We start from the raw sequence: 20,161 nt of genomic DNA, 5'->3' as shown, positions 1-20,161 counted from the left end.
AATAGGACAGGGCCTAATCCTTTCGAAGAATGCCACTAAAGACCCCCAACATTATGTACCGATCAGTTAGAGCTTGTAGGCGCGTCGTCGCTGGCCTGAATGAGTCGCTGGAGAAATACGCTCTCCTCAGCTGCACCATTTAAGACACGGCTCCCATTGAACTCATACCACGGCACTCCCCTGACTCCCATTCTTTGTGCCTCTTCCACCTCGCGCCGAACTTCACCCGCACCTCCGCCATTTACAAGCCATGCAATTGCCTCGTCTCGATCAATGCCAGCCCGTTCTGCTGCGAGACCCAGATCCTTAAAACTTGTGATGTCTCCACCTTCTTCAAAATATAACTTCATAATCTCCATGACAAGTCTTGTTGACAGCTGCTCCGTCTCAGTGCCTTGTTTCGATTTGGTGAATTGAACGAGCCTATGAGCATCTCGCGTATTTCCAACTGTCGACTTGAAAGAGAGTTTGATACTATCTCTTTTGCCCATCGCTACCAGTTGCTCTTGCATTCGCGGTAGCTGTTCTCGGCCAAATTTTGATGCCATCTTTTCCATGAGAGGCTGAGTGACTGCTTCTGGTTCGATTTGATAAGAGTGCCATACTATATTAATCTTGTCGCTGGAGCTAATGGCCCTCCGATAGGCATCTATTGCGCGCATAAGGCGAACAGAGCCAACATAGCACCAAGGGCACGTAGGGTCGAAGACGGCTCGTATAGAAATTGTAGCCATTGTGGCGAATGACAAGCTGGTAAGGGTAGGAAGAGAATTGCTAAGATTTCAGAAGCTATTATCGTCAGCGTTTGTCGTAGGTGCATGAGAGTGAATTAATCGCTGGAGCTGTGAGTTCCGTTCGCCAGAAGACCCAGAGGTCCCTGTATATCAGCACCGAATGTATGGTCAACGGAATTTTATAGGGTCCGAGATTATACACAAAGTATCGAATGTCAGCCGCATAATTAGTCATTCAAAGCTTGTTTGTTAGCTGGCTTGCCCCACCGTCCGTATCGCCTTCACGGTCTGAAGGTACATGTGAATAATCATCCCTAGTTTTCCATGCTTTCTACCCCTCTTATTACATAGAATAATACCGGAACATTACCTGATTCTAATATCAACCTTAATTATTCAGTTGTTCCCTTCGGACCGTCAAGGGGATGAGTGATACTGAAGAAAACCACTCAGAAGAGCCATTGCGGGCTGGAATACCGTATACGTAGCGAATTAGTAAACTCGTCCTCAACGACGAGTCGCTTGCCTCGATAGGGCTAGCTTCACCGCTCCAAGCGGTATGGGTCAGTTGTCATCACGCTCGGAAGCATTTAAGATCCGATGGATTTTTAATTGCTTCCGCGATGATGAGTCGCTTGTCTTGATAAGGCTAGCGTCTGTTCTTTGGGCAGAACCCGAATATCCGGCCTGTTTTGAGCCCCATTGAGTTTGGAATGATGGCAATGCATGAAACTGCTGATTACGAAGATGCTGACGTCTCCGTGAGGTTGCTTTAAGAGACCGTGAGCGAGCGGTGAAGTTGTAGTAATGTATCTCCTGTAGGTTGAGAAATGGCTATATATACTGATGAGAATAGTCCTTACTTCCATCAATACAACAATTTCAATTTCAACTCACTCTGACTAAATCACACCAACTACATATACTTCGAGCAAAATGAGTTCTTACAAGAAAGTGGCTCTGCTTGGTGTAAGTTTCAATTATCCGCATTTTCCAAGCCAGTTGCTAAGACAGTTCTACAGAAAGGTCGCCTGGGAAGTGCGGTCCTTGAGGAGTTAGTTAACGCTGGGTTTTCTGTGACTATTTTGAGCAGAGACCCTTCTGGTGTGAAGGATCTTCCGTCCGGGGTTAACACTCATGAGGTCGATTATTCCTCTCAGGATAGCCTGGGCGAGGCGCTCCGAGGCAATGATGTCGTAATCGCTACCTTTGGAGCCGGTGCCATTATGGGTCAGGAGCCAATCATTGAGGCTTGCATAAAAGCTGGAGTAAAGCGATATATTCCAGCCGACTGGGGTTCCGTGACAACTGACCCCGAGGCGCGCTCTCTGCCCATCAACTACCCAACGGCCCAAGTCCAGGAGTCCCTCAAGAAGAAGGCCGAGGCGGGCTTACTTGAGTACACGATTTTCTCCGTGGGCGCTTTCTTGGATTTACTCCTCGATTTTCCCTTCGTTCTCGACTTGAAGACATCTTCGATCCAAATGTTTGACAACGGTGAACACGGCTTCAGCGCTACCAGTCTTCACAATATTGGAAAGGCCGTTGCCGGCGCCCTCAAAGTTCCTGAGGAAACCAAAAATCGAAATCTTTTCATTCACGACACCGTCTTGACCCAGGCCAAGATTCTGGCCATTGCAAAGAAGTACAGTCCCCCGACGGTTCAGTGGACGCAGACAAAGGTAGACGGACAGAAAGAGTTCGAGAAGTCTCTTGACAACTTCTCAAAGGATCCAAAGAACTTCAATCTCATATTCCCTTTGCTCAAAGCTCAACTACTTTGTGGAAAGTATCGTACTGCCTACACTAAGGTGGACAACGAGCTGGTTGGCCTCCCTCTTCTGACGGATGAAGAATTGGAGAAGAAATTGGCTCTCAAGTTTCAGAGTGCTTAAGTCCTCTAGTTGGGAATTCATTTTAACAGTACAGGAATGTACTGGAAAGAAGTACTTCCTACATAGTTTGTAGACTGTGTTAGAACTAGAGATAATATATTGGGTTACTACAATTACTTAAGGCCACTTATATCTACAGCCAGTGAGTGATGGTGGTGGTTTTGATGTTTATCGATAAGCGGCATATCCTCGGGAATGATGGTTGTCTGGTGCGGGCGCGCTAGACACGCCACAAGTGGCTCCGTACATACTCCGCACATGCGCCTCGTTTCAGGCATCACAGCATAATACCTATTAATGAAGCAAAAGAGTATCTTGTCGATAGTCTTTCCTTGTGTATTTACCTCTGTGCTGGGGTTGAAGCCAAGCCTCTCTTGACTTCTCCATCTTATCACAGTCCCAAGAATCCAATGCAGCCCGGGAGAGCTCTCTGTCGAGCCCTACTGTAGTACAACGTCAACAGAATTTGTATAGACTCAAATCAGAAACACACAATGAGAGATTAATTAATCCTATCAAGAAGTACTTCAAAGAGTAGCCCAAGACAATCCATGAGAGCAGGGCGTAGACTCGTCGATGTTTCATCGGCTTTGGTAGTAGGCGACCCTCAACTACTGATGCCAGGAAATCCATAGCGAGATATCCCCGCGTTGGCAGGGAAATCCGTGAAACGTTTGTCGCATTGTGTTATAAATAGCATCACTTCACAGCGCAGAAATTCGCGATTCCAGGGTAGGTCTTCAACTTCTGATGCAACGGTGTAGTTCAATTGAACCGGCTTTTGACAGTGTGCAACGCTACCAGTCACGCCACGGTTACCAGGAAGTCTGCAAACAGCCAACTTATTAATTTATATATAGTGTTTCCAGAAAGCGCAAAGACTCGCGATCCAGGAACATGTCTTCATTTTCCGCTGTGATGACGTGATTCAATTGAGCCTTCATTTAAAGCTCTCGGTCACATCGGCCAACGAACCCAGGGCCTATGCCTTAACGGCCAGGAAGTCTATCATTAGTTGTCGCATGAGAACGTGAATAGTATCATCATAAAGCTCAAGGATTGGCGATTTATTACAAGGTCATCAACTATGCACGCGATGAAATGATTCAATTGGAGATGTATTCTCTTCGTACGTGGTGGGGGCTCGCTATTCTTGCAATTGGGAGTAGCCGGCCTACAACTTTAATGTACATTACTGGGGAAAAAAAAAGTTAATTGTAAATCTATGTCGCATAGCAAATGTAAGCATTTGCGCATCGTTATTATTTGATAACCCATCGAGCATTGGTGATTTCCTGCTGGTAAAAGATGTTGCTTGATGGCAGAGTGGACATGCGTGGTGGGTTCAGGCACCGTCCGCAAATTGGGAGCGGATACAATCAGATTCACAAGCCGCTTTATTGATTCCGGGCCATTATGTCACATGGCAATGAAGATTGCTTGTGTATCGATCCCTTTATTATTCGACTTTGTTGTGGTCTCCATCCTGGAGATTGTTTGTACATCAGTCTGCTTCTCCGTCTACTGTGTCAGGGGGTCAAGTGAACACATGGTTGGTTGAAACTGTCCGTCCACCACCACCACTTCAACTTTGGATTGAATCAATTGAAACTCTCAGATCTATGTCGCATAGCTAAAGAGTGCAATTGCGCATCGCGCTTGGACTTATAAATAACATTTTTGCTCCGTTCCTGGTGATAGTGAAACACAGCAGTTGACAAACTGGTAGGTGACTTAGGCGCTAAAACTTGGTTGGGTGCCGTCCAATTGATGAGAAACGTTAATCACCACTTTATTTTTACACTGAATCAATTAAAACTCCGGAATCTGTGTCGCACCGCTATATCGGGAATTTGCGCATGCTATTTTCACCCACAAATATCGCTTGAGCTGCGTTCCTGGCGATACCGAAATATCTCAAGCCAGTGGCCTGCTCGGTGACAGCGATCAAGCCGCTAAAGTTATAGGGGGCGAAGTTGGCGGGACCGGAGATAAAGCTGCGCTATTACCACAGCACTTGAGCAAAATATTCTTGCAATTGAATCCTGTGTCGCTTATGTATCCTGATCATGTTATGGTATTTTCTGTTGCCATTTACGGCCGAACTGTTGAGTTCCTGGTGACATAATGTTTTCTCCTGGTGGTAAACACGATCAACTTCTTGGGGAGAACTTGACCTTGATCGCTGAAGAGTCTGCGCCAATAATGCAATCATCGAGCGATATGCTTTTTCAATTGAATCCTGTGTCGCCTGAGTGCTCTGATCGTATTGTAAAGCTTTGCATTGTCAGTTTACCCTTGATGCTTGAGTTCCTGGTGATTAAGTGTGAGGTGTTGACTTGGTGGTTGACACGCTTAAAAATTTACATGGTGCATCTTGACAGCGACCACGAAGAGTCCACGACAACAACCCAATCTTGAAGCAATATACTTGGACAATTGAATCCTATGTCGCTTGCCCATCCTGACTATGAAGCTGTTTTTTAAATGGCTATTTATCCATCATGAGATGTAATCCAGGTGCACGCGCATCACCGTTCGTCAGCTTGCCCCAGCGCTTTGGTTAGTGGATACCTTCTAAATTCAAGCGCTGTAAGTCGAGCGCATTAACCTCCCACGTTGATGGGCGATGTTGCAGGCCACCTCTGTGTAATATCAATTGGTTCACATCTTTTTCGTTGTCGCTGAGGGTCAAATAACACATTGCATTAATTTCTTGAGTTCGGGCCCATTGTTCGTAGAGATCCTGGTGGTGAAACTCACAGCTGATGTCTGAGGTTCCAAGTCTCATGCCACCACCAACATCACCGAGATATTGGGACGCCAGGAACTCAACCACAATAGATCCAATAGCGATAAAAATGAGGTTTCTTATTGAATCAGACATTGGGATCTGGTCGGCGACCTCAGATTCCATTTTATGAGTGTTTATTGAAGGTTTCCTGTCGGTTGAAAACTCTGCTTCCACCTCTTTCCCCCTTTGATCGGTACTGCCCTCGAGGTATACTTCAGTCGTCATGCAAGTCTTTGTAAGTTTTTCCTCTCTTCAACTCCATCATAAGCCTCTCGATTTCTGCGCGTCTCCCGCCGTTTTTAAGCCCTCGGTTCAATTTGTTGAATACCAACTCCCGCGCCGTTTTCATCCCGTCTTGTCCTTTTTTCTGTCCCGTCTCGTCAACACCAAATTTCCCTTCGCGATGTCTTCCCCGTCCCCTCAAGTCAAAGTCCCCGATCTCTACCGCTCCTCGCCCGCCAGCGCAATGCAGATCCGTTCTGTTTCGGGCATGTGGCCCAGTCAACTCTTTGCCGATGCCGTCCCTCGGTCCTGGAGCAAGAACGTCTTGGTGTCCCTGGCCAAGATCATCTCCTCAGCCAGCACAAAGGCTGACACCACGGTTGACGACGTGGTGGCTTGGTTCAAGGAAAATGCAGAGTCGTGTGGTGGCCTCAACCAGGAGGCGTGCACTCAAGCCGATCGGTGGCTGAGTGAGAAATCGGCTACTCGTGGTAGCAGGAGGTTGTCTTCTCGGGCAGAGGAGAGAGAGTCTTCCTAGCAAGAAGATCCTCCCCGACGTAAGTACTATCCCCTATCATTCCGTGCCGGTCCATATAGACAAGAAGCATACATGATTGTCCACATTCTGATCCTGTACTAGAAAATCCTCAGAAGCGACCCGGTTATGCCAGCGATACAGAAGCGTCGCGCCGCAAACGGCGCTCATATGAGGTCCCAGAACGAAGGGCCTCTCCCAGCCCAGACATCACCGCAGTATGTCATCACCCATTCGACTTAATAGTTATTTTCAATTGCTGACATGACAATAGAACCGCGAAGAGCTCGTGCGCTCGGAGCACATCTCCATCCTCAGAGAGAAGTCGGCTGCTGCTGAGGATCGCCTCAATGAGGCAAAACCACGCCTGGACGAGATCGAGTCTCGCGTCGTTGCTCTGCAACGACAAATCGCCAATGTCAATTCCGGCGCGCTCCAAGAGAGCATCAAGGAGGCCACTGCCCGCCTCGCAACCTCCTCGGCCCTGGTCACCAAGCACCAGCGATACGTGGACGGGTACCAGGAATTGGCGCTGCCCGATGCGCCAACCTACCATGTCCAAGCCCTGGAAAAGGCTCAAAGCGAGCTCGACAAAGCATCCCAGGATGCTCAAACTTCTGGGGAAGTGTTGGCGTCCGCTCAGGAGGAGCAGAGAGAGTTCAAGCGTGTTGAGGAGAAGTTGGTGATGTTGGGCGCTGAGAGAGCGACCCTGGAGCAGTCTGTCCGTGACCTGACGTTGGACAAGGAGCGGTGCGATGTGTATCTTGGGATGGTGGAGTATGGGCCTGATGGTTTGGCCACTCTGCGGGAGGAGGATGTTGGTGCTTGGAAGGGGATGTTGGACCTGGAGTAGTTCTGTGTCTGTTGGCGTGTTTGGCGTGGTAGTCTGGCGTTTGGGTTGTTTTCCTGGGGGTTTACTGGGTGGCGATACTGGCGGTAATGAAATTGCGCGGTGTTTTTTGGTCTTTTGATCATGACCTTGCTTCTCTCCTCTCGAGTTCGCATAAGTGAAACGATCTGACATTTCAACCAAAACCTGCATTCTGTGTAGGTCGGGGATGTTCGCCTTTTCATCGTTTTTACATCAAGGACGATTTGGGAGTCAATTGAGATCAACAAGAAATTGTCAGGAAATAAGCTGTTTCTGTATAAAAGACGAGCTTCAACTGACATATTTGTTCCTGAAACTCCCTTTAGTATATCCCAATTGTTTTCCAAGGGTTCCGATACTATACGGTTGAGATCCTGGTGTTGGCGCGTCTCCATCATCAATGCCTATCAATCGATGCTTGACCCTACCCTAGGTATGGGAGGAAAATGATGAGTGGCGGGATGGCCACGATCCACGTGCAAATGGCCAAGGTGACTCGGCTGAGACGAGATGGGGTAACAATTGACAATTACTGTACCACTACATATCAATCGACTGATAGTCTCGGCTTACTGATCTAGCTATTGCGACACGAGGCCAGCCTTTTACAGAATTTTCTGACCACAGATGATCGAGTTCCTGGTATTTGAATGACACCAAAGTTGATCTCGATGCCTCGCCAACACACGAAAGCTTGAGAGTCACTGCGCACCGCCAGGAATTTGACTTTGATCCTCTGAACCAATCTTCTATCCAATTGCGACATAGCCACAGCTTTTTACACATTTTTCTGGGCTCAAATGATCGAGTTCCGTGAATATATATCTCCCACCAGAGTTAATCTCGATAGCTTTCTGAGTAACGAAGAGCTCAAACAAACGCGCATCTACAGAAAACACCATTTGATACTATGAATCAATTCCATATTTAACGGCGACACGAACAAAGCTCTCTGCAGAATTTTCTGACCTCAGATGGCGGAGTTCCTGGCGAAGCAAATCTCCCGCCAAATGCGCACGCCTTACTATGGCATGCCATGCTTGGCGGGATTGATCACAATACCCACCAAGAAACGTGCGTACCTATAAGCTCCTGTTTCGCTCTCAAAGCATAAAGTCATCGTAAATGTGTTTGATCTTTTCTAATGCCAATTGGCTGAGATCCCGGACAATGATTGTGTTGCAGTTCCTGAACAACGAGGCGGGACTAAAGCCAATGGGATGTATGTATGAACAGCCATTAAAAACTAACAATTAGACCAAACATTTGTGACTTGGCACGATTACTTGAGTTATATGTTGCTTATGTACAGTTTCTTTCCGCTTCTCCAAGTTGATGGCCTTCCGCGGTTTGGACTCAACAGTGGAGGATACCGATGTGACTTGATGTGCAAGTCAAAATGAGTACCCGAGATTGAATATGACCACAAACTACGGAGCACGACAAACGATGATAAATCAACAAATTACTTCCTGGCTGTGATGTTATATATCCAACCACAAGCGATGTGCATGAACGCAGTAAGCAACTGGCGGAACCCTTGTGAGCAAGTCCGGAGTTTGGGTAAGAATTCCTCCCAGATATAATCTCCGAGACGGGCTGATAGTGCGTCCGAACTTGATGGAGCATGATCGTAGGTGACATCATTTGGACTAAGTCTTGTCTCTGGATATCGGATAAAAATGCAGCCAGTTATATAGTTGATTGGCCTCAAAAGCTGTACAGCCTCAATTACCGACTACCGGAACTCAGGGATATGCTGACGCTAACCCTGATTTAAATTCTGCCGTTATGAACCGCTCTGCTGAGAGTCCTCAGCATCAATGCTGACAGACCAAGGCTCAGACAAGATTGCAAGCATTAACGCTAAAGAAATGATACAACATGAATAATCATTTGCAGAGCCTATACGCGAAAAACGTACTCGACAAGGATGATTCCTTTCGCTTGGTTTCTCTTCAACCAGGGCGTGATAGTGCCCCGCTTACGCTCCGTCTTCTGAACACCAATCTTAATAAAACTCAACCTTACGAGGCAGTCTCCTACGTTTGGGGAGATGTGAAAGATCTTATAGCAATCAATGTTTATAGCGATGAAGATATGGAAACTCAGGCACTTGTATCGCAGAACTGCCACGCGGCCTTGAGTAATTTCCGAGATTCTGAATCATCTCGACTGCTCTGGATCGATTCAATTTGCATCGATCAAGAGTCACCGATTGAAAAGAACCATCAGCTGGGCCTCATGGCACGAATTTATAAGAATGCTTCCCAAGTATTGGTCTATCTTGGACATGGAACGCCTGATAGCGATGCAGCTCTAAGGTGCATCCGCGAAATTGATGAACCATCCAACGACGATGGTTATGAGACTGTGGAAGCTTCTGCAATCATTCAAGAGAACCAAAGTGCTGTAAGCAATCTATTCAAGAGGCCGTGGTTCTTTCGTGTTTGGGTCCTTCAAGAGATCACCTTTGCGCAAAAGGCTAGTGTGATCTGCGGTGACTACCAACTCAGTTGGGAAAGCTTCAAGACATTTTTTCATTGGAATGTTAACGCGGGCTGGATCCAAAGACTACCATTCTCAGTTACATACGCTGTTGCACCCACTCCGTATGTAATGCACGTTACATACGGCGAAAGACTCTTGAAGATATTAGAAGACACGAGGACCTGCGGTGCTACTGATAAGAGAGACAAGCTCTACGCTATTCTACCTCTATTAGATCGACATCATGAAGAACTGAAGGAGGAGCTTGAAGAGTACAAGGAACGCTGGGACTATAACGAGCAAGAGCTACAGGAACTGGCAATTCGACAACGCCGTTTGAGTGTTCCAGTCGATTATAGTCACTCTGTGTCCCAGGTGTATACTGAGCTTGCGATCCTGTTGATGGGTTCAGTCGGTCTTGACCTTCTTTCACATGTAGTCAACGAATCAACCATACCGGGGTTACCAACATGGGTCCCAGACTGGAGCGTCACATCTCCCTACTGGGCTGCGACTCAGAAGCCCGCTCCAGGTAGGTACAAGCCGTTTGCAGGTTTTGTAAGTGGACCTACTCAGTATGTATGGGGCTGGAAGATGCTGCATCCTCATCTTATCGATACATGGACGACTTCCGGATATACTTCTGCCAACACCCAGCCGTCTAGACAGCTTCACGTCCAAGCTGTTAGCCTGGGTAAAATTGAGAAACTAGGCGATGTTTGTGACATTGGCAAGAATCGCTTCCCCGTGGTACAGTGGCAAAAGCTAGTACCAGACGAATCGTATCTCAAACACAGCAAAATACCGGAAGATATAGCTGGAGAGGATATTTACCAGTGGCATAACGGCCCATTGTCTCTATCAAAATTTCTCAGAACTCTGACATTCGACGACGTTGTTTACCCCGAGGTCGCCAAAGCGGCTATCAGTCATATCAAACGGTATAATGGAGAGGTTCTTAAGGATGATGAAGGCGAATGGAAGTGTTTTGGGGAACTGACTGAGAATGACAGAGAAAGGATACCACTTGTAGAAATATTTGAGGGATCAGGGAGCTTTGAGAAACAAGCTATGAGGATCTTGAAGCGTTGCGATGGGAAGAGACTGTGTATCCTCAGTAACGGACGTATTGGTCTTGCACCGGACAGGGCTCAAGTGGGTGATGAGGCTGTTGTAGTTGAAGGTGCCAGTGTACCTTATATCTTGAGAAAGGTGTCAGCTTGTGGAACAGGAGATGGTGCTTCTAAGCAAATGTTTAACTTGGTGGGGAGCAGCTTTGTACTCGGTGTTATGAACGGCGAGATTTGGAACCAGGTAGACAAAGGCGAGGCACAGAGAGAAAGGATTACTATCAGATGATTCAAGGAGGGATTTTCGGACATCAAGTTCAAGTAGTTGACTCTAGCCTCGCCGTGAAGACTCGAGAGTCGAATTTGGTAGTTACTGTGAGGGTTCGGTGCGCAATGAACCAGTCCGTTCTGATGTCTCCAAAGACCTAGACTAACCTCTTGACCATTCGGATTGGTACCTCTGTCGGGTGTGCATCCACAGCTGTGTGAAGAAATTATGTCTCGGCCCTAATGCGCCTTGAATATAAACCCACTTCATTCTTTGGCATTTATCATTATTTGAGGTCTATCCGTGGGTGTCGTGACATTGACTGGTTCATTCTCTCCATGCTTTGCGGTTAAATAGGTAAAAGATCCTGGTGGTGTAGAAACAAAGACGATGGCTCTGCAAAGGTAGTTAGTCAAGATGCCAATTGGACAGTGGACCCATTGACCATGCCTTTCCTTACCACAGTAGGTGCGATGTTTGCTGCTGGACTTTTCTTTGAGATTTAGCATTCACAAGAGAGTAGAAAGCCGCGTCGACCAAGTTTGAGTTAATCATAAACGATGCAAAGGAAAGGATCAAGCTGCATATGCAATGCAGTTTGGTGGAATCGCCTGCCTGCATAACAAACAGACCCTATACAAAGGTTCTAGAATTGAAAGAAATATTATTCAATGAAAAGTCACTCATCGAAACCTACTGCATTCACTGTCGCTCTGTCCCAGAGCGATATATAAATTGCTGTCCAGATTTCAGACCTCTCCTCAACTTTACCATCAGCATCCCCCAACATAAGCGTGGGCATCTCTCAGCACATTGACCCATTGACTCGTACACATCAATCCTCCATTCAAGATGTGGTTTCCAACTACTGCCGATACACCAAAGCTCATAGACGCTCTCCGCAAACTCGGCGTGAATGACTCTACCTCGGATAGCGCTTCTACCTGTACGATACGCACTTCAGAAACGACATATTACTCCGCCAGAACGAGCCCGGACAGCGACAGTCTTTTGGATGTCATATCCATTGCTTCGACGTGTACCACAGTGACCCTTGATTTCATTTCTATCCTTGGAGGTAAATTCCGACTGCTAAATGGAAGCTTGTGCTAATATCAAGTTGTAGCAGAAGTTGATAGAGCCCTTGATCCTTCTGAGGGCTTGGTCTCAGGAGCCCAGGCTATTACCGAGGATCCCGCCTTCGAAGGTAAGTCTCATTTCGTGAATGGAAGGAAACTTGTGCTAACAGTAGGTTGTGATAGAATTCGATAAAGTCCTCCGTAGAATGGTTGATGGACCAGATCTAGATCTCTCTTTCTCTTTCACTCTTGAGGCTGATCAGAATAGCTCTGTTCATGAGCAGACTACGAGGTTCCGGTCTATTACGACGTCATTCACTGCATCACTTCATCAAGCCAAGTCACATGGAAAGTCGGTCTGTATAGTGATTCTCAAATGTGCCACGCTTGGTATGTGGAAAGGGAAATAGAATCATACCTCAGGAGTGGAAAGAATACCGGGATTGCTGGATGTCTCTTGTGAGGCCATGACGATAATACGAAGGAGCCTAGGACGCTTTGATGAGCTAGGCGGGGATGAAATTAGAAGCGTTAAAGAATTAGTAACGGCTAGCACATAGTGATTGCTAAGTTAGCGTAAGGAGGAGTCTGTTTAGTCCAACAGGCTGGGTTGCGCAGTATTCGCTTGGGGTTTTTGTTCATAAAAGGTATTCTGGGAAGATTCGCCGATAGCTACAAAGGGGCACTGGAGAGACTTTTAAGGCAGCTTGGGTGATATCGGGTTATACCTTGTACCAGCGTGTCGAACTGTCCAAGAATCAAAAGCCATAAAACCACTGTGGATTGCTGTTGGGGAGGGCGTGGTTGTTCGCGACTATCTGGAACTTATTGGAGTTGCAATCAATAGGCTATATCTTCGTAAAAGAGCTAAGCAATTCATCTACTGCGGCTCTGCCCGGAGAACCATTACGAGCAAATTTGAATATTCCGCGCTTTCATGCCTACAAACAGCCGGCAGGACAGTGTAACTGATCTTGGAGAGGCGAAGATAAGGTTACATGGACGAAACTCAATTGGCTCACTAGGCGCCGAAAGCCGCCCGCTACTTTAGATCTATACCCACTTGTCAAAGGGAAAGATCCTTCACACGGCTCGGGTTGACGGTCTATTTACACTACCGTGGATAAATTGAACCTTCCTATCCCCTATTTGGGTATTGATTCCGATCATGTGGGACTTTTAGAGATTAAATCATCACCCGTACATGGTTATAAACTTTGAAGAGCAAGCGTTGATTTGTACATACTTCCGTATTTAGACTTTGAATACTACCTCACGACGCCTCCAAATTGCACCGTAACATTGCTTTCCGGAGTTCCGAAAGAATTAATTGCTGCTTCTGTACTCCGCAAGCTCTTGGAATCTGGCCCAGGCATGTAATTAGGGCCTGCAGCCCGAGATGAGAAATACTCAAGACTAAGCTTTGTCCAGATACTATATCAACTGGACCACCCACTGGTGCTTCGGTATCCAAACAGTAGGCTGGCGTATAGCATAGCAACACCGAACAACACTCGGTACTTCTAATCCCACTCAAATACCGACAAAATGCTTGTTCCTCTTCTGCTGTTGAATCTTCTACTTCCAAGCACGCTTGCTGCTCCCCACCTCAAAGCGAGAGACTGTCAAGTAAACGAAATTCCAGCCAGTCTAACTGACGCTTATATCGACCGGAACAACAAGAACAACGTGTCCTTCCGCGTGTATTCAGAAGACATTGAGACTCGATGTCCCCCACTCGATAAAGACCCTCAGAAGAACACGGCCAAACCTTTCACTTCGAAAAACGTCTACGAGTGTACAGACCCCAGTGTCACTTTCAGGTACAATGGAGACAACGGCCAGCTCAGGATCTGGATCAACAACGACCAAGGCTCTTTCGGCGGTTCTGTCACTATTTCGAATCCCTCGTCGGAAGTCATCTCCACTACCCTGAAATGCCAGGATAATTGAGGGACTGGATGAATAATCATCTCAACTGGTTGCGTCATTTACACTTAATAAGAAAGAGGAGGGATAGGCGTGTTGGAGGAGAAAGACTAATAGGTAACAATCAGTAGCAGATATCATATGAGAACTGAGAGGCAAGGGCTTGTTTTTGGGCGGCGATCTTAGACTCCAGGCAGAGGAGAAATATAAAAACAGTCCGTCAATGTAGCAATGTGGCAATAATATATAAGAGAACGCTGCGTTTGCGGTGGTTGGATCAATGTACTGAAAAGTAGCTCCGGACGCAGAAGCAGCATCTTCACTCACTTAAGCAAACACTTAAGCAAAGAACCCAATCTATTACAGTATCCATGACTTCGCTTGAGAGGTCACATAGCCTTATCCTGAGGGTAAGGCTCAGCCACGTCTATGGGCTGAGACATGCTAGTTTCTTCTTATTCTAACTGAAGGATCTGGAAGCCAGGACACAGCGTATTACTGGCATATTGGCTATTCATGCCATCTCTAATGGCCTGAAGCCAATATTAGCGAGATAAAAGCCAGGAACAGAAGTGAATTTACCACTGAGTAGCCTCCACAGCTCCTTTACTAAGACGCCGTCAACGACACGAACAGATGACGGGACTGTTGCCGAGGTCAGAACTGATTCCATGGTGCATCTGATGATTTGATCACTGCCAGCGATCAGCAGCCAAGAGTTGAGTTCATTAGATACAGAAACTAAGACAACTAGTAGAAGATATAACTTCCTGCACGAAATATACAAGCTTGGTAAGACAATTATTCGGGTCACCAGTGATGGGACTTGGCTTCCCGAAGACGGGCGAGGAGAAGTCTGCCGAACGTCGCCGTAGTCGGTTCTTCCAGGAGCAGACAAACATCCCAGAAAGGCATTTTACCCTAGAAGTACCCATTGCGGTCTTGCAGAGGATCGTACCTCATGATGTTCTTTTCCTCCCTTAGGGAAAGCGGTAATCCATTATATAGGGTGTTTCCACGCCATCCAAGACACAACAACCTGTATAACACTGGTAATAAACCCTAGGAGACCGAAGAAGACAGCGAGAAATAGACCTATAATAGCCAGAGTCAACGCATTTCTTTCTGAAGTATGCCTTTCAACCCAAGAAACAAGCACGTTTCTAGGTGGCGGCCGTTTCGCAACCTCATATAACCGCGCTAGACGACCTCCCTAGTACATGAATGTGAAGTCCGATGTTAAGGGTCGGACGAACTCGACCCAAAGGCCCTCAGGATCGAAACCTTGAGTTCGAATAAGCTTCTCAAGGAGAAGATAAGGACGTTCATTGTTTATGCTCGCGATCGGGAATAGAATGCTATGGAAGGAAACAAGAGTCTCGAAGAGTAGTCGTGGTAGTAGTGTTCCTCTATCTCATTTATTAGTACGTCCTAACATTACATTCTTAGGGCCTGCTCAAAGTCCAGATCCAGAGGTTCATCCTTTGTTTGCTTTAAAGACGTCCTTAGAAATGCTGTCTGGTGAAAAACCTTAAGGACCTTTTCCCTGGGATCGTAAAGAAGATGATCTAGCAGATTGTTTGTGGGCCTTATTTTGATTCCATATCTTCTCACAAGCTTCCATGCTTTCAAGGCTTTCTTTTCTTGGAGAGCTTCTACATCATTCTCCTGTTGGGCCGTCGTTTGAGCAACACCAGAGGCGAATGCTTGTTTCATGAAGTCCAAAATTCCCTGGTTCTCTTCCCACTTCACTCGGGACAAGCCTTCGCTTCTGAGACCTTCAGAGTAGAAGTCCTTGGACGAGCAGCCGACCATAAAGGCAACTTTGACAATGGATCTTGCTAAACGCTCCCTCTCCCTAGACATAATATTCGCAGTAGGCAACGAAACTGTCAAAAATCCCTCCCGTGATAACGATAAATTCGCGCAGAGAAACTCGACATACTTGAGCACCTCGGAATGGCTCTGAAGTGCTGGGGTGTCAATGTGAAGGGCTGTATCTCCAGGGAATATGGACAAATGACCGAATCGTAATAATCAAAGTATGCCTTGAACGCTGTATTCGTTGAAGCGGTAACTAACTCATCCCCAAGCAATTGTTTTGCGATTTCATTTCGCTCAAATTCGTTTGGTGGAAACATTGCCACGCGTCAAAACTGGCTTAGAGAAAAAGAATTACAAGCCAAAGATGATAGAATTTTCAACTGTATCGGCACAGGGCCCATCAATTTGTAGAGACGGAGGGATCTGTAACCCAGTAGTCAGGCGCTTGTGGCTGGGGAAGAAAATGCCTAGCACTGCACTTCAGTCTAATCGAACATGATTTAAGGGCTACCAGGTGGTTGAAAGAGCCAACCATGTATTGGCAATCAGCTCGCCACGTCACACTGCGCCTTGTCCATTGCATACGCCCAAAACACTCCGCCACTGCCCCGCAAAGAGCTACTATACAATATTAATCGCACGTCTCTTTTCTCGATAGAGACGTCGCCCAATGCCAAAGCAGGACGTGTTTACTTTACTTGCTGCCCGCTGAGTATCAGGATCGACTTATTAAACATGAGTAGAGACAGCACTCAGATAGAAATGATGGGCGTAACGAAAATATCGGGAACCAGGGCAAGGTATGGGATTTCGGGCAACAATGCTCAATTCTCATGGAAATGCTAACCGCTAAAAGGTTGTCTCGGATATGTACTGAGGATCCTTGCGAGCAGTTTTCAATCAGGTGGGATCGCAGAAATGAAAGGGGCCCTTCTGCTTTCATACCTTACCCTGGAAGCATGCTCACGAACAGGACCGAATCTCAGACCCATTCTTCCCTATTATCAACAGCCCGAGAGGAGAAAAAGCTAGCTCAATCAGCTCCTTTGATGGGAGCTTGGTCGACGCCGTAAGTCAGCTCAAGGAAACTCCTGCCTGCGAGCTACCAGAGACACCAATACCATCCAAATCCAGTGTTGACCCATGCCTACAAGTGCCCTCTTACCTGAGTCCGGTTGTCTCTGCCCAGGTTATCTCTACGCCTTTCTCGGCCACGCAAAGCGATGCAGCGGGCAGTTCGAGCATATTTCATCCACCATCCGACTTGCTATCCCAAAGCAACGAAACAATCAGCTCTGCACCTCCCAATTCAAATTCAAATTGCAATACCTTTGCTACTGCAGTACCGCCTAGCAAAGATCCCTTCAATAGCCCTGCGTAGATCCCGGGTGTCTCGCCGCCAACCTTTGTCTACCCACACAGCGCGTCAATTATTAGGGATGTCTTTCGGGAAAGATACCGTGAGATCGTGATTATTTTCAGGCAGAATGCCGAGGAGCACCCACGCCTCCGAGACAATGTTCAGCAGAATGACTATACACTTAAAATGTGTGGCCCTTCTGTAGAGAAATCGCATCCTTCGATTCTGGTGTTCTGCCGTCAGAGCGAATTCAGTTCACTCCATAGCCTCCTCAACAGCAAGCATTTGAAGCGTCAATACGGACTTCGAGAATCGTCACCCAAATACTTTTGGAAAAGCTGGCGAAACAGTCCTACGATGGTCCCTGAAGAATCGCACAAACCATTATTCAAGCTCTACTTCTGGCGCCAAGCGAGACTGAGAACTTTGCTGTGGTGTGCTAAAACAAGAGTTCTCATTGGATCTGACGTTATGCCTACGCTTGTGGAGTCGCATTCCCTCTTGCACTCGAATCTGACTTTGTGCGGCTCCATCATTTCTGTCAATCAAGACCGCAGGAAAACTTCAACTCTAGGTTGCATTATTCAAGTAGGCTCTGAGTTTTACGGCCTAACTGCAGCTCATGCCGTGAGGCAGTCTAGGGCATACCGGACACCACCACTGATCTCACCTACCGACGCAGAACTGGGTACAGACTTGGACTGTCCCATGGCATCACATGTTCTGGGAAATTGGCGAAATCCATTCATGGCCTGCAAGAATGCTGAGGCCGTAGAGTTGGATGATCATTCATACAGTGAAGAAGCAGTTGATGAAAGGGTGGAAGACGTAGACTTTGTCACCGACGTGGAATACGAAGACTTGCTGGAAGACGATGATAACCATGGGGACGACTCGAACGACTTCGATGGGTCATCGGACCCCAAAGATTTGTTCCACGAGGAGTACTTGAATTCGGACACTCAAGAAGGGACGATAGAGACGCAAGCAATGGTTTCTATCGAGTATGAACAAGGTGCATCGAAGGCTATGGATTTTGATTGGGCCCTCATCAGCTTACCGGAAAGGGGGCAATGGCGGCCAAATGCCTTCATGAGCACCGCGACTTCGTCCCGTCCGTTGTTTTTCTCCGAGATCGCGACAGCTTGCCCGGAGAAAGGCACAGCAGTTCTAATAGTTACCTCGGGTAACGTTATAAAATAGGGGAGGCTTCAGCCAGTACCTTCATTCCTCGGAGGCATAAATTATAATCGGTCAACTATAGTCTGGAGTGTCATAGTTCCCAAATTGACTGGTATGTGTCTCATTTATCGCCGAGCCAGACCTAACACGTCAAACAGGTCTCACAAACGGCGACTCCGGATCAATTGTCATTGACGCTCGAACAAACGTTGTTTATGGGCATGTTGTGGCGTCAAACCCCCTTGGAGAGATTTATATCAGCGCGATCGGAGCCACATCGGAGCAGATTCAGAGCCATTTTCCTGGCTCTAAGGTGCTGTTGCCTGATCCCTTGACGCTATTGACGGGGCTAGCGACCTTCGGGCACGAAACCATGGGTAGTACGTTCCAACTACTAACGTACCTGGACCAACTGCTCCAGTCGAAGGAAAATGAGCAAAATTGGTCCTCGCTACTGTCCTGGAGCGTATCCAATGAGCGCAAAGCGCTGTTAGACTCAATTGATGTAGTTGTGGGACGACTGGGGAGTAGAGGTATTCGACCAGATATTTGTTCTCACAAAACCCCCCACATGACTATCAGTTGCTAACTTTGTGAAGTTCCAGATCATACAAAGGATCTCCAGGTATCCCGAAAATTTACGCAATCTCGGTCTTTCACCAGATGCAGAGTATACTCTTCCAGTAACTCCAACCGCAAATAAGTCGTTGAATTTCTCAAACTACCCGGAGTTCCACTACTCTCATCAATGCAGCGAAGATTCCCCTACCAAGTATGGAGTGAATGAAGCAGAGGAATCGCAACCCGCAAACTTAACCCTTGACTGTAATGCCGTAGAGCTTGGTCTAGGGCAATCCGTAAGGCACCGGGCAGACAGCCCAGTTCCCCACTCCAGCGGCAAGGAAGAATCCGGCCTGGGCAAACTTGCACGATCTTCAGCCGAACCGGCGCCTTCTCGTCCCTTACCAGGACCATCGATCCCAGTTGTGATTTCACAATCAATAGGTGGTCGTGAACTGGATGGCAATGGTGATACTGAAGCGGCCCTATCATCGAAACTTTCGGACGAGGCGGAGGCTGACTCAAGTATCAAGCCTGATCCGGATGCCACATCGCCCACAGATTGCAGGATTATCGGACACTTGCGCACCCGCCCGCAGGGGATCGAACAGGACCTCTCGAGCACATATAATGCCGCTCTCAGTAAGTTTCCAAGCTTTCAGAATGACATGATAGGCACGAATGAGGATCCGGAAGAGTTGCCGCAGCAGGGCATATTCCCTCAGCACGTTGAAGCAGCGGTTACCCAACCAAGAGCGCATGGAGAACTTGACCTGGGGCATGATGCACATCAGTCTGCGAAAGTCAAAGGAACAGGAAGAACCGAGGTGAGTAGGCCGTTTCCTGGAGGAGCTTTTCGGCCTTTGAACTAATGGGTACGATACGGTAGACGGCACCGTACTTCGGATGATTCTATTGTAGGCCCCAGTGATACTTCAGACCTGGGACGGACGTCTAAGCAGAAGCTCATACAGCCAAATCTCATGGAGTTAGACGTCGTTACTGGCCCTGAAAATATTCCTTTGCCGGCCAGCCTAGTGCCAATTCCGTCATTAGAAGCGACACAGCAGGCGGACAGACAGTCCTTTTCCTCGGTCACTTTCCAACAGTCATCAGGGTATTTTCCGCCCGAGTCAGTGGCTGCACCTTCTTATCATCAAAGTGCTTAAGCTGTATTTAGCAATAATGCCAGGGATTTGCAGTTTGTATCCCTAATAGACTATGGGATAACTATAGCCTATAAGGTTAAGCTTTAGGCTGTAAATACAGATAATAAATAATAACATAATATTCTTTTTTTTCTTAATATAAACTTTTACCTATAAGCTTTTATAATAACTAATAAAT

General features: G+C 47.1%; 8 protein-coding genes across 8 annotated transcripts; 6 read left to right on the top strand and 2 right to left on the bottom strand.

The window, feature by feature from the left end:
• Positions 1-62: 62 nt before the first annotated feature.
• Positions 63-734, bottom strand: FSUBG_11440 (dithiol-disulfide isomerase; the record flags this gene model as incomplete). Its single annotated transcript, XM_036676123.1, has 1 exon — positions 63-734. The coding sequence occupies one exon, from the start codon at positions 732-734 to the stop codon at positions 63-65; it is 672 nt and encodes a 223-aa protein (XP_036533071.1).
• A 936-nt stretch (positions 735-1,670) lies between these two features.
• On the top strand, positions 1,671-2,629 carry FSUBG_11439 (uncharacterized protein; the record flags this gene model as incomplete). Its single annotated transcript, XM_036676121.1, has 2 exons — positions 1,671-1,703; positions 1,757-2,629. 2 exons carry the CDS (start codon positions 1,671-1,673, stop codon positions 2,627-2,629), a joined length of 906 nt encoding a protein of 301 aa, XP_036533070.1.
• A 3,197-nt stretch (positions 2,630-5,826) lies between these two features.
• FSUBG_11438 (uncharacterized protein) lies at positions 5,827-7,033 on the top strand (the record flags this gene model as incomplete). The annotated part of the gene is made up of 3 exons (XM_036676120.1): positions 5,827-6,115; positions 6,286-6,398; positions 6,455-7,033. 3 exons carry the CDS (start codon positions 5,827-5,829, stop codon positions 7,031-7,033), a joined length of 981 nt encoding a protein of 326 aa, XP_036533069.1.
• Positions 7,034-8,935: 1,902 nt separating this feature from the next.
• On the top strand, positions 8,936-10,900 carry FSUBG_11437 (heterokaryon incompatibility het-6; the record flags this gene model as incomplete). Its single annotated transcript, XM_036676119.1, has 1 exon — positions 8,936-10,900. The coding sequence occupies one exon, from the start codon at positions 8,936-8,938 to the stop codon at positions 10,898-10,900; it is 1,965 nt and encodes a 654-aa protein (XP_036533068.1).
• An 831-nt stretch (positions 10,901-11,731) lies between these two features.
• FSUBG_11436 (uncharacterized protein) lies at positions 11,732-12,186 on the top strand (the record flags this gene model as incomplete). Its single annotated transcript, XM_036676118.1, has 3 exons — positions 11,732-11,957; positions 12,006-12,086; positions 12,164-12,186. The coding sequence occupies 3 exons, from the start codon at positions 11,732-11,734 to the stop codon at positions 12,184-12,186; spliced, it is 330 nt and encodes a 109-aa protein (XP_036533067.1).
• A 1,320-nt stretch (positions 12,187-13,506) lies between these two features.
• FSUBG_11435 (uncharacterized protein) lies at positions 13,507-13,911 on the top strand (the record flags this gene model as incomplete). The annotated part of the gene is made up of 1 exon (XM_036676117.1): positions 13,507-13,911. The coding sequence occupies one exon, from the start codon at positions 13,507-13,509 to the stop codon at positions 13,909-13,911; it is 405 nt and encodes a 134-aa protein (XP_036533066.1).
• Positions 13,912-15,324: 1,413 nt separating this feature from the next.
• FSUBG_11434 (uncharacterized protein) lies at positions 15,325-15,753 on the bottom strand (the record flags this gene model as incomplete). The annotated part of the gene is made up of 1 exon (XM_036676116.1): positions 15,325-15,753. The coding sequence occupies one exon, from the start codon at positions 15,751-15,753 to the stop codon at positions 15,325-15,327; it is 429 nt and encodes a 142-aa protein (XP_036533065.1).
• Positions 15,754-17,257: 1,504 nt separating this feature from the next.
• Positions 17,258-20,161, top strand: FSUBG_11433 (ankyrin repeat domain protein; the record flags this gene model as incomplete). Its single annotated transcript, XM_036676115.1, has 4 exons — positions 17,258-18,257; positions 18,351-18,365; positions 18,412-18,633; positions 18,917-19,641. Coding segments are annotated over 4 exons (1,962 nt in total), but the record flags the coding sequence as incomplete, so codon positions are not given.

Source organism: Fusarium subglutinans (assembly GCF_013396075.1).
Source record: "Fusarium subglutinans strain NRRL 66333 chromosome Unknown NRRL66333_c0000217, whole genome shotgun sequence".
NCBI classification, from domain to species: Eukaryota; Fungi; Ascomycota; class Sordariomycetes; order Hypocreales; family Nectriaceae; genus Fusarium; species Fusarium subglutinans.
This window is presented reverse-complemented; position numbering and strand designations above follow the sequence as displayed.